Genomic DNA, 14064 nt, shown 5'->3' on the forward strand with positions numbered 1-14064 from the left:
ATGCTTTTTCTAGTTCATTTTAATTCACCAAAAAATAGTCACAGGTCACAAAAAAGTCCTCTTCTTACTTGGTGTGGCTAATTTATACTAATTTCTTTTTATTTTAAGCATCATTGAAAAATCCCACATTCATCAAAGTCTCAACCTCTCCTCTCCTCAACTCCATTGTAGTGTAGGGGTTAGGGTAACTGCTTGCCAACCCTAAGGTCACTGGTTTGAATCCAAGTGAAGAACTCTTGTTATGTTATGTTGAATTCTGCTCTCCTCCCCCGCCTTCAATTGGTTACAGGTGTTTGTTATCTCTTTGATTACTCGTACCAGTTTGCAGCACATCATCACATTACAATGAATGACAACAGTTTTGAAAGCAGTGTGCTCTCTGTAGCCGAGTAGCAGAGTAAAGGCTTAGTGATCATATGGTCATGGGTTCGATTCCTGCCTCAGTCATTTCACATCATTGCTTGACTTTTGATTCCAATTATTCAGCTGTCATTGGACAGTCTTTGATTCCTCATAGTATAAAGCTCATTGTAACTCAGGTTCTCTGTGGCCATATGGTTAGTGTGTTAGGTGTTGTGCTATTTCAACAATTCATATATCAAAACGTGCAGCTTTTTTTGAACTTTATCTGCATTACTTTTCTCTTTTTAACTATTTATACTTTTTAAAATATTTAACTTTTTCTGCAAATTAAACTCTAGACAAATTATTTTCTCCAGTTTTGTAGCCACACTTGTCTTCTGGCTAAAATTCTGGTCAAAAATGCAAAGAAACTTAGATAATAATTTTAAATATTTTTTAAATGCAGCCAGGGAGCTCTCTGCACATCATCACATTACAATGGCAACATGCTTATGTCTGTGCTCTCTGTGGTGAAGTGGCAGAGTAAAGGTTTAGTGATCATGAGGTTGTGGGTTCGATTACTGGTTCAAATCTTGCCTCATCAACAATTATAGTGAATTATTTTCCCAGTCGTCCTCTGTTGACTTCTGATAACTTGCTTCATGTTGAAACTGCTGCTCTCAGCCTGAAATTCACAGACATTTTCATTCTAAGTCTTACTTGGTGTGGCTAATTTCTGCACTTTCCTTACCTTTTTTTTTTAAGCAGGAGCCAGTGATCCTCTTATTAAAGGTTTTCTTTGCCATTCACATACTGTCTCTGCCTGTAGCCTAGTGGTTAGCTTGCTGAGCTGGAGACCTGAAGGTTACTGGTTCAAATCTTGCCTCAATAACAATTATTCACAGAAATTTTCATTCTAAGTCATTCAAGCTTGACTCTCAAGCTTTCTTGATGTCAGAGTGAGACAGAGTGCAGCTCATCAACAGACAACAGTCTCTGTAACTGTGTGTGCACTGTGGCCTAGAGGCAGAGTGGAAGTCTATTGACCATGAGGTTGTGGGTTCGAGTCCGACCTTGGTCAAACATTTGTATGGTGATCACTGCTTGCACTATTTGCTAATTCTGCAACAGCGTTCAGCTGCTGTCAGCAGTCACACCATTTCCATTCTTGGAAATGCCTTTTCTAGTTTTATATAAATTCTAGCTCCACTTGTTTCTAAAGGTCAAAGAAGATGTTTCTATCGAAGATTTGGCTCTTTTTACACAGGCTAGTTAACAATATAGCATAATTAGCAGTATCTTCAAAATTCATCCTTTACACACCAAAAGCTGTCTACAGAGGTGGAGAGTGACCCTCATGTTTTGTGAGAAGACGTATTTTAACCCTTTTGTATTATAGTTGTAACAATGGCTGCCAAGACTAGTAATGCTAACTCTGTTAGCTGCTTTAAACTAAACTCTTGGCAATTTTGAAATTAAAGCAATTCAACCGTTAGATAAAAGATGAGATTAGTTTTTCTTTTAATCCAATCTATAATCCACAATGGTTTACAATACTGCAGTGGTCGGGCAGGGCAAGTGTTGCTCATGTAGCCGATGTTAATCTGGCCCTCTGCGTTGTGTGCGGTACGGACTGCGATGACGCAAACCGTTGTGCCAAGAGGTCAATGGCCGCTTAGCAGTTGGGTTTGCACGTCCTTTATGGGTGATTGAGTGCACCCGGACCCTCCGTTACACCCACCCCTGCTGAACTCACTCCACCCAGGGCATCCGGGTCACAGCACCACTGTAGCTGATGTTATCTGGCCCTCTGCGTTGTGTGCGGTACGGACTGCGACGATGCAAACCGTTGTGCCAAGAGGTCAATGACCGCTTAGCAGTTGGGTTTGCACTTCCTTTATGGGTGATTGAGTGCATCCGGACCCTCCGTTACACCCACCCCTGCTGAACTCACTCCACCCAGGGCATCTGGGTCACAGCACTACTGTAGCTGAGTTATCTGGCCCTCTGCGTTGTGTTTTGGTACGGACTGCCCCAGGTCCCACACGGCAGGCGACGATGCAAACCGTTGTGCCAAGAGGTCAATGACCGCTTAGCAGTTGGGTTTGCACGTCCTTTATGGGTGAGTGAGTGCACCCGGACCCTCCGTTACACTCACAGTGTGTTTTCATGTCTCTCCGCAGTGTGTGGTATTGCTCCACTCAACAGCAGGATTGTTGGAGGACAGGTGGCCTCTGCGGGCAGCTGGCCCTGGCAGGTCAGTCTGCAGTCTATAGGCCACTTCTGTGGAGGAACCCTCATCAACAACGGATGGGTTCTGACGGCTGCTCACTGCGTCTCAGAGTGAGTACTGAGGGTGGAGCTGCAATAAAGCACAACATGGGTGGGGGGCGTTCAAGAAGAAAAATATTGTCCAACTTCTCAGTTCTTTATTTAGGCCTCTAACAGTCTGAGAAGTTCAGAGAAAATCTTTATTCTAACTGAGGCTGTAAAAGGTCACAGTCGTCTCCCTGCTGTTGAACATAGTGGAGCAGATGTTTCCTTCAGGAACTGGTGGAGAACAAACACTGAGCTAAAAGACAGTGAACACTGTCACAGTATTGCACCACATGAATCATCGTTTTGCTCTGTAACTGCTCGATTTGAAATGTTTGAATTTACTGTTGTTTTCTAATGAGTCTACATTGCTGCAAAATGTACTAATATTACTGTACTTACAGAATTAAGACTAGTATCTCCCTCAACAATCAAGGAAGCCTGTCATCCAACTGATAATTATCCTCAAATTAACCCTGTGGATGTTTAATCCACAGTGTTTTTTTAGTTCATCTGGACTGAGATTGGGATAGACATCAGGTGTTAGCTACACAATTTCCTGTCGTCTTTTACATTTCTACATACCATGAGAAGACGTTTCACTGTTTAAGGGAAAACAAAACAACTATTATAATTACATGTGTTTCAGCTCATAAAACTGAGGTCAATAGTATTTGCATAACAAAATGCACAAAATGTTAGTTTGTGGGATTAAGTGAGGTAATCAAAAATTATATCAAATATAAGTAAATTGAGAGAATATTTAATTTATATTTTGAGGATACACATTAACCATTAACATTAACATTAACTAGGCTCCATACAATCCTTGTGTAGTTGACTAACATGCAACAACTCTTCTCGTCACCTCAGCTCTTCACCACAGACTGTGATTCTGGGACGTCAAAGTCAAGAGGGCTCCAACCCCAACGAAGTTTCTCGTTCAGTGTCACAGACCATTCTCCATCCTGATTACAATGAAACAACTATTGACAACGACATCGCCCTCCTAAAGCTCTCCTCAGCGGTCTCTTTCACCGACTTCATCCGGCCCATCTGCCTGGCGGCCTCAGACAGCGTCTTCTTTGCAGGCACTGACTCGTGGACCACTGGTTGGGGCAACATTGGATTTGGTGGTGAGTTTTTTTTTTTTTTTGAATTAGCGTCACCATGTGTTGAGTCATAGAATAGCATGAAACTTTAGCACATGGACCCATAGATTTGTTTATGATTAGCATCTTGTGTGTGCATGACACAAATTAAATGGTGACTCACCTGTGAAAACACTCCTCCATAGTGTCACTAGTGGTTTCCTCAGGGCATCTTTAAAATCAAAGAGGTTTGTTTATTTAAGGAGTTTTAATGTTCCCAGGAACATTTGTTGATTTCATTTCACAAACCTCAAGACAAGCAACTTAAACAGCAGAAGATCAATATTTTATATTCTATATTTACTTGTATCTATAGTTTCTTGCTAGCTTCTGAAGTGATGTGGATGTTGACCCATTTTGTGAGAGAGTGTATTTCACCACATTTACAGTATTTAACCTGAGTCTGTGTCTCCTTAGTTCCACTTCCGTCACCAGAGAACCTGATGGAGGTGCAGGTGCCGGTTGTGGGGAACAGACAGTGCAACTGTAACTATGGAGCGGATGGAGTGGATACAATCACAGGGAACATGATATGTGCCGGCTTAAGTGAAGGAGGGAAGGGCGCCTGCCAGGTGATCATTTTACCGTCAGTGTTTATCTCAGATATTACTTCATGTATAGATTCCCAGCTCCTAAATGTTCCTCTCGTCTCAGGGCGACTCTGGCGGGCCGATGGTGAGTAAGCAGAACGGCCGCTGGATCCAAGCGGGAATCGTGAGTTTTGGAACTGGTTGTGCAGAGCCTGATTTCCCAGGAGTCTACGCCAGAGTGTCTCGCTATCAGAGCTGGATCAACAGCCAAATCACCACCAACAAGCCGGGCTTCATCACCTTCACATCCAATGGGACTGACAGTGACCAGAGTGTCACCTGTCCAGGCCTGTCGCCACCTACAACCCTAGTACCTCCAGTAACCACAGTACCTCCAGTAACCACACCAGCTGCACGTGAGTCTCCACACTCTGCAAAAACAGACATTCAGTTTTCATTTAATAAAAATGTATTTATTCTTTCACAGATTTAAATTCTCATTCATATAAAGTCTAGCTCCTCTTGTTTCTAAAGGTGAAAGGGATAGTTCAACATTTTGGCAAATTGGCCCATTGTCATAATCCCTATAGTCATAGCAGTAGGTTTGTTACCTTTAAAGGGACAACGAGGAGTTTTGGAAAAGCGAAGCGTTTTCACACTACATTTATGAGCCTCCGCGCGCACCGTGAAATTTCCGCATTTCCGCCACCACTAATAATAACAAAATAACGATAGAGACAGAACAATATATTTATCGAAAATGGGCCCATTAACAAGTGTGGGTAGCGGAGATTCATCCACATTAACGTGAGACTTTTTTTTATAACCAAATAGAAACTCCTCGTTGTCCCTTTAATTGTTGGTGCAAGCTATTTTTTTTTTTTTTTTTTTTTTGAATAATGTTTTTATTATGGTTTTTCCATAAACATACAAATTGAACACATTACAAACAAACAAAAACAAACAAACAAACAGTGGCCACAGAAATCAAGACACAGGAGCGTTCAGTCCATTTCAATTGACAGTGATGCAACAACACAAAATATGAGCAGTAAATAAATGACAATTGATCACCAAGCAAGTGGAAATCTAGCCTCACGGCCCAAAGATGTCATCTTGCCATTTGTCAGCGCTGCGGTCGACCATTCCCTTTAAAACAATATTTGTAAGTCTTTTACCAGCATATTTAAAGAAGGGTGTCCAGGTCTTGAAGAAGACCGGCGTTTTACATTTGAATCTGTATGTCAGATATTCCATTGGTATTAACTCAAAAACCAGTTTATGCCATCCTATAATTGTAGGAGGTGCATTATCAATCCATTTAAGGAGTATATTTTTTCGGGCAGCAAATGTAAGAATATTAAACAGCCTTCTTTGATCAGATCCTTTGATATGAGGGCTGGCTAAGCCAAGGAGCAGAGCCTGAGGGTCAGGGTCAAGATGGACATCAAAAATCAAATTGAGTTTGTCAGTAATTTTACGCCAGTACTCCTCAATATAAATACATGACCAGACACAATGTCTGTAACTCCCCACCTCTACGTGACACTTTGAGCACATTTCAGTCAAACTCGGATTCATCCTATGTCTGAGCTGGGGGGTAATCTGCAATCTGTGCAGTATCCTAAACTGGGTCTCTCTAGTTCGATTACAAATAGAGATCTCTTTCGCCCGTTGCCACATTTCTGACCATGTTGTCTCATCAATTCTGAGATTGAGATCCTTATTCCACACCTGCCGTAGATAGTCTGTATCCATATTGCTGGCAAGATTAAGTTCAACATAACCCCGGCCAAGGACTGATTTTTTGCCTCGGTTGAGAAGCAGGCGCTCCATCTTTGAAGTCTGATGGTCAAAGACATGACTATTTTGATCCTTAATGAAGCTACGGACTTGGAAAAATCTGAAGCAATTATGTGGAGGTAAATTATATTTCTTTTCAATTTCTGTAAATGGGAGCATCACTCCTTTATGAAATAAATGCCCTAGGGTTAAGACCCCTCTATCTCTCCAAATGTTAAAACCACCATCTGTGCTGGCTGGGGCAAAATCAATGTTACAGTGTAAAGGAGCTAGAGAAGACAATGTATTTGCACGGCCCTCCAGCTTCCTTATTGCTTGCCAGGCTTGTAGAGTTGTTTTAACTATAATATTATTAACTGAGACACTCTTAATTTTTTTAAAATCTAGGGCGAATAACAGACTTGGCAAAGGGCTACCTGCATTAAGTGTTTCTAGATCTAACCAAACTGATTCCGAGTCACCATTAATCCAATCAGCTATGTAGCGAAGCTGTGCAGCAAGCTGATAAAGTCTAACATTAGGGACGGCCAAGCCACCTTTCTCCACAGACATCTGTAGCTTAGCCATCTTTAATCGAGGCTTCTTTTTGTTCCAAATAAATGTACTAAACCAGCTGTTCACCTTCTTAATAGTTTTATTATTAAGTAAAATAGGGATCATTTGAAGGTGATAAAGGAGTCTCGGCAAGATATTCATTTTGAGCAAGGAGATCCTCCCCAACATAGACAATGGTAGAGATATCCAGTGCAAGCTATTTTTAGAACGGCAGAGCAGAGCCGCGAGCTGTTTAGAGCTACGCTACGGAGGCTAATGGGATTTCTTGGTTTCCCTCATCAAACTCATCAAAAACACAATCCAACAACTCCAAAACGCTCTGGTGGACAAGCTGTGACCTGCACATTCACCACGCTATGAGATAATAACAGAACGTTACCAGACAGAGTTGTTTTAGAGGTTAATGCAGAGACTGCTTGCTGAAAAACTGCCCCCAACAGGAACGCGCATCAGCGGTTTTGCATGAATTTACCTCTAAAACAACTCTGTCTGGTAACGTTGTTTTGTTATCTCATAGTGTGATGAATGATGAGTTTGATGAGGGGAACCAAGAAATCCCATTAGCCTCCGTAGCGTAGCTCTGAGCAGCTCGCGGCTCTGCTCCGCCATTCTAAAAACAGCTTACACCAACAATTAAAGGTAATGAACCTACTGCTATGACTATAGTGATTATGGCAATGGGCCAATTTGCCAAAATGTTGAACTATCCCTTTAAAGAAGCTGTTTCGGTTGGAAGTTGTACTATTTTTACAGCGCTAACGATAGCATAGTTAGCATAGTATCTTCAAACTTTTTCCCTTTACACACCAAAAGCTGTCAACTCACCTAGTGGGGAAACATGGAGGCTTTTAAAACAGCATGGTGATGCATTTGCCATCTGATGTCCATTATGAGTATTACACACATTACATTTGTGTGACTAAACAGCCTGTGTTTGTAATGACAGTGGTTTGATTTTAAGGTACCCCACCCCCAACCCCCTCTGTCTCTCTGTTGTTTCCTCCCTCCAGCCGTGTTCTGTGGCCAGGCCCAGAAGAACTCACGTATTTCTGGGGGAAACTCTGTGGCCTCGGCTGGCATGTGGCCGTGGATGGCGAGCGTACAGATGAATGGAACTCACATGTGTGGCGGGACGCTGGTGTCCGAGGACGCTGTGCTGACCAACGCCAACTGTTTCCCCAGGTGAGACACCTGAGTGAGACGACGGGATTTGGAACCAATGAGCTGAGAGCTACAGACGGAGGAGGGGAGGTCAGGGGGACGAAAGTTGTCGGCTTGGTTAACGATAAGAAAATATGGCAGTATCAGCCCGAAGTTCAGTCTTTGTTTTACACCAACCCAGTGTTTTAAAGGGATAGTTCAACATTTTGGCAAATCGGCCCATTGCCATAATCCCTATAGTCACAGAAGTAGGTTTGTTACCTTTAACTGTCGGTGCAAGCTATTTTTAGAACGGTGGAGCAGAGCCGCGAGCTGCTCACAGCTACGCTACGGAGGCTAATGGGATTTCTTGGTTTCCCTCATCAAACTCATCAACTACACAATCCAACAACTCCAAAACGCTCTGGTGGACAAGTTGTGACCTGCACATTCACCACGCTGTGAGATAATAACAGAACGTTACGAGACAGAGTTGTTTTAGAGGGAAATGCAGGTCACAACTTGTCCACCAGAGCGTTTTGGAGTTGTTGGATTGTGTATTTGATAAGTTTGATGAACCAAGAAATCCCATTAGCCTCCGTAGCGTAGCACTGAGCAGCTTGCGGCTCTGCTCCGCCATTCTAAAAATAGCTTGCACCGACAATTAAAGGTAACAAACGTAGTGCTATGACTATGGGGATTATGGCAATGGGCCGATTTGCCAAAATGTTGAACTATCCCTTTAAAGTTTTGCATTCATTCTGTCTACATCAGTACACCCTCACCATCCAACTGGACTGTCATCCTGGGCCGACTGAGTCAGAACGGATCCAATTCCTTTGAGGTGACACTGAACGTGACGAATATCACTCTGAGCAGCCTGAACGGGTCTAACGTCGCAGTGCTGCACCTGGAAACCAAACCCACCCTGTCCGACTACATCCGGCCCATCTGCATGGACAACGGGCAAACCTTCAGCGTTGGCACTACGTGCTGGGTGTCCGGCTGGAACGCCGAGCAAGGAGGCGGTGAGTCCATAACACACAGTTTGACACAGTACTGTATTTCCAACACTCACCACAAAGGAGTTGTCTGGGTTTTAATCCACCATTATCCATTTCCTTATTTTTCCAACTCCAGAGGAACAAGTTCTGCAGGAGTTCCAGACCTCAGTTATTGACTGTGGGAACACAACCACAGGCAGCATTTGTACCGGAGTATTTACACTGGAACAGGTGACTATAATAACTATGATCCTGATTGTTATTATGATTAACATTATCATTCATCTGGCTACGTCTTTGTGTTTATCTAGATGTTTGTAGCCATGGTTTGAAATTACCCCCCATTGCTTTGCCAAATGTGTGTAAAATATTTAGGTCACTTGTCATTGGCAGACCTTTAAATTGTAGGTCCTTCAAAGGGACAACTAGGAGTTTTGGAAAGCGAAGTGTTTTCACACTACACATGAGCCTCTGCGGGCACGGTGAAATTCTTGGACCGGCGCAAGATGGACAAAAGCTAAAACATTTGCCAAGAATGTTTTCATTCGTCAAGAACGAAAGTCGGGGGTTCGAAGAGTAGTAGTAGTAGTAGTTCTGACCATAAATGGCGATTCGGCCGCGTTATTCCCATGGCCCGTCGGGCAGCGGCCTGGAAACAGAGTCGACCACTAAATAATAATATCAAAATAACTATGAAGACGAAACGATATATTTATCGAAAATGGACCCATTAACAAGTGTGGGTAACGTAGATTCATCCACATTAATATGAGACTCTTTTATAACCAAAAGCAAACTCCTCGAGGAATCTTTAACATTTAGCGTGAGAGAGTTCAGATTCAAAAATCATTTTGGAAAGAGAAAAAAGGTCCATTTAGCAGCTTTTCACAAAATCAAGATCCAGAATTTGTCCTGCAGTCGGCACAAGAGTAAAGGTCATTGAAGTGAGACCATGTGATGTGATTTTTCTTAATGATACCTGATTTTTATCTGGCTGATGTTTTAAATATATATTTATATAGGTTACATGTTAATACAGAGTCCTAAGTGTGTTGGACTTGAACGTTTCCATCTCTGTTCAGGGTGACTCTGGCAGCCCGCTCATGTGTAAGCAGGGAGACTCCTGGTTTCAGGCGGCCGTGTTATCGTTTGAAAACAACTCCACCAGCAACTCCACCAGCAACTCATCTGGACGTGATTCACCACCAAGGATGATGGTCTTCACCAAACTGAGCGAGTTCCAGAGCTTCTTGTCTGAGACAGTCGGGGAGTTCTTGACTCCAGACACCACCAACGCCACCAACGCCACCACAGCTGCCCCCACCATGACCACCAGCGGGGGCGTTCTTACCCATTCCCCATCCCTCTTCTTCTCCTGCCATCTCCTTATCCTCTTTATGTGTCTCCTCCTCTTCTCATAGAAACCTCTGAATCTTCTGTTAATAGTGTTTTACATGATGAACAAATGAATGTGAACACCCATTAACTGAGAGACAATGTCATCTTAAAGGGATAGTTCAACATTTTGGCAAATTCGCCTATTGCCATTATCCCTATAGTCTCAGGAGTCGGTTCATTACCTTTAATTGATGGTGCAAGCTATTTTTCGATCGGCAGGACAGACATGAGCTCTACACGGCGCGCCGTATTTCTGGGGTTTTCCTCATCAAACTCATCAAATACACAATCCAACAACTCCAAAACGCTCTCATAGACCTGCACATTCACCACACTATGAAATAATCGAGACAGAGTTGTTTTCAAGGTAAATACGTAATCGGAACTACATCCCAGACGCGACTGGTCGGCAGAGTGACTTCAAAAGCTAAAGTAGTACCGAGTATTTGCTTGCATGTGTTGTAATGTTACATAATTATATGTTATTATGTCATAGCGTGGTGAATGTGCAGGTCACAACTTGTCCACGAGAGCGTTTTGGAGTTGTTGGATTGTGTATTTAGTTTAATAAGGGAAACGTGGAAATCCCATTAGCCTCCATTGCGTTGCACTGAGCAGTTTGTGTCTCTGCCCCGCCGATCTCAAAACAGCTTGCACCGACAATTAAAGGTAATGAACATGCAATGGGTGAATTTGCCAAAATTTTGGACTATCCCTTTAAAACTGCATTCACTTAACTATGACCCAATGTGAATGTCCATTTGTTGTTTTATTATAAATCAGATTTAGGCTCTATGTTAAGACTATGAAAGTAAAGCGTTCAGTCCATGTAGAAATGCCAACAGCCAACAGAAAACAAGCTGTACATATTTTTCAAATTAATTAAATATTTTTGTGAAGGTTAAAAAAATAATAATAATAAAAATGTTTGTGGCAAATCTTGAGTTTTACTTGTCCTTGATATAATATCAACAAATCCAAAATACTTGGGTTTCCAAAACTCAAAACTAGAAAATTACGAATTTTTGCAAGTGCCACAAGGGCACATGATCTGGTTAACTCATAACATTGAGATCAAGAGTCATATATTAGGCTATACACAGAGCTAATTACAGATACATGATCATCTTTCTCTGTGCAAGACAGAAACCAAGAGAAAGATTTGATTTAGTGTTTCTAGAGTAAATATTTTGGAAACCCTTGCGAGTTAAAAACAGAAACTGCGTAAGAAAATTGTATTGGAGTCAATGGACAGCAGGAAGGGATCTGGCCGCATTCAGGCTCATAATTCAAATTCTCCAGTCAAATGAGAAGCAGCTCAACTGGGAGGAAACTAGTTAATCTGATGATGTCACTGTACTGGACACATCAGCAGCTACAGGAAACAACTTTAACCTGCAGGAAAACATGCAAACTTCAAGCTGCAAAGTTTCAATCATGACTTTTCACTTTTGCATACGTGCAATCCACACCTGTTTCCCCTCAGTGAAGCCGACTTCCTTGTCCAGCTCAGGATATCTACAGCCACAATGGCTGCTCCCGAAGCTTGCTACCTACCTACCTACCTACCTACCTGTCTATCTTCAAGGTCTATACCCCTTGTAGAGGGGTTCTGATACACAGAATTACAACTGTCAGATTGAGGCACCGACGTCTTTGTTTGCGCTGTAATGTTATGATGCTATGTGTTGTCACTCCTATAAATTCTGTAATATTCGCCTATCCAAGGCGTACCCAAAGTAAATTGAATGCTGTTCTTGAACTGTTTGGAGAATATGGATGGGCTTGGTCTCTTTTGAAAGGTATCACTCTGAAGTTTTTCCCCAAACTGAAATAATCACTATAAGTGCTACTATCATTGAGTAATCTAAGTGGGAGCACACTGAATTAGAATGTTTTTATTCTCGCCTGAATTTTTTTGTTGCAATCAGATGCCTGAAGATGAGTGTAGCTGAGAATTTTAGCTGGAAAACACAATGGGACTACAGCATGAAGCCTTACCTGGCCCCAGTTCAAATTTGATAACAATCCTGCTAAAAATGAGTATTTTACACATGTTTTTCTAAGTGTATATCTAGGCGTTTTCCTAAAGTTGCCATTGACAAACAATACATGCGCCAAAGTGCAGCTTTTGCAAAGTTACGCATGAAAATGGCGGTGCTGCCTTTTCCCAGGGACCGTGAATGCAGCACATCGTTCGTTTCGTAATTTCATTGGCTATTCAATGCTACAGTTGTCATCGGGATCTGTTTCTATTGGCTGAAGCCATTCAGCGCTGTCGGAGGGGATGTTCCTCATGAGACACAGCCACTCATTCGCTATTGCAGGCGGCAGCCGGAGAGAGGGAGCTTGTGATTGGTCGAGTGAGCTGAAATTTCGAAAGGTCAGAGGGCAGCGCCATTTTGTAAAGTGAAATAAACATTGTTTTCATGTAAACGCCGGACTTATGAGGAGAAATAAACGGATTTACTGGATATACAATGCGTAATTTCATAAGATGCAGCAGCGGGATGAGGTTATCTACCGGTACAACCGTGTGTTTTGGACTAAATACTTTACTGGATTGGATTTACTGGACTTTTCTGAATGTAACGACACCAAGTTTGTGGGGAAACCCTGTGATCCTGAGCCTGCCCTGACACAAATCGTGAGTTATATCGGCTTTTTACGAACTTTGTTAGCATGTTTATAGTCTGATTCGAGTGTTGCTGTGATGATTATATTTAGGAATGGTCGGCATATCTTTAATCACAAGAGTTTTAGCTTTCCAACGATATGTGGCATGACTATTTCAAGTGACTGGTGACATCCTGATGACACCTCCCTGATTAAAACCCCCCCGACCGTCGGAGTGGCAACAGGTTAATGTAAAGGTCTACTATGGTCTCTCTTGCGCCTTGTCAGATTTGATATTTATATGTAGATAAAATTTTTTGTATACTAGACTGTAGCGTTTTCTCATTCTATACTTAAATGATACGATACGAACAATTTTCAAAAAATATTTTTGTACTTTGACCAGCGGTTTGAATTTTACGGGGTCTATATTCAGTGGTCTCTTTTTGAGGCTTGTTTGGGTCTGTTTTGTGGTCTCTGTTTCGAGGCTTTTTTTGAGTACCCCTCCCTTCACTTAATGTGGAGGGGGTCAGATATTTATTTATTAACATGAGACACTGTTGCCCTTATGTCCTTGTTTTTCATTGTAAGTGTCATTATGCTTCATGTTATGTAAGGCTCCATGGTGGCTCTGGTGCCTTGACATTTTTTCTAATATGTATATATTTTTGTATTCTTGTACACTGGAGGGTATTTTGTAGCCCTTCGTTTTTGATGTTTTGCCCTGTGGGCCTTATGTGTGTTCATGTGTATTTTCTGTGAGGAGGTCTAATGACTGAGGGTCATACACCTGGTTCAATTAGCCTCTAGGGTATTTATCTCCCACCTCAGGCACCTGTGTGTTTACATTGAAAAAGACTTCGGTCGAAACGTCTGTCCTGCCTGCCTGTCCTACAATAAAAAGTTAAAAGGAGCTGATTGGAGGGTGCTGGTTTTCTCTTCTCTTCTTGTTTGCCTTGGCCGTGCACCTCCACATGAGAGTTTTTTTTTTTTTTTCTCCTTTTTTGAGATTCAGGGTGAGTGCTCACTCTACCACAAGACAATCTCGATCAACACAGTTTGCTAGGACGGGAGCATACCTATGTTCCCCAGGTCCTATGTTCCCCGATCGGGGTATATAGGACCCTCTTTTTGAAAAAGGGTCCTATGTTCCCCGTTTTTCCCAAAAAGGGTCCTATGTTCCCCGGTCGCAAACTGGGAACATAGAAC

General features: G+C 42.2%; 1 protein-coding gene across 1 annotated transcript in view; it reads left to right on the forward strand.

Annotated features, from left to right (window-relative positions):
* LOC146982494 (transmembrane protease serine 9-like) overlaps positions 1–10362 on the forward strand; it is a 15945-nt gene extending 5583 nt beyond the window's left edge. Inside the window, exons 6-13 of the mRNA XM_085785583.1 lie at positions 2526–2685; positions 3532–3794; positions 4227–4381; positions 4464–4755; positions 7708–7879; positions 8612–8865; positions 8978–9072; positions 9924–10362. Coding sequence (XP_085641709.1) covers positions 2526–2685; positions 3532–3794; positions 4227–4381; positions 4464–4755; positions 7708–7879; positions 8612–8865; positions 8978–9072; positions 9924–10262 — 1730 coding nt within the window. The 3' untranslated portion in view covers positions 10263–10362. The remainder of the gene's footprint in view (positions 1–2525; positions 2686–3531; positions 3795–4226; positions 4382–4463; positions 4756–7707; positions 7880–8611; positions 8866–8977; positions 9073–9923) is intronic.
* Positions 10363–14064: the final 3702 nt, after the last annotated feature.

The sequence above is a fragment of the Trachurus japonicus genome, chromosome 8, assembly GCF_045865225.1.
Source record: "Trachurus japonicus isolate A0001 chromosome 8, Traja_1.0".
Lineage (NCBI taxonomy): Eukaryota > Metazoa > Chordata > Actinopteri > Carangiformes > Carangidae > Trachurus > Trachurus japonicus.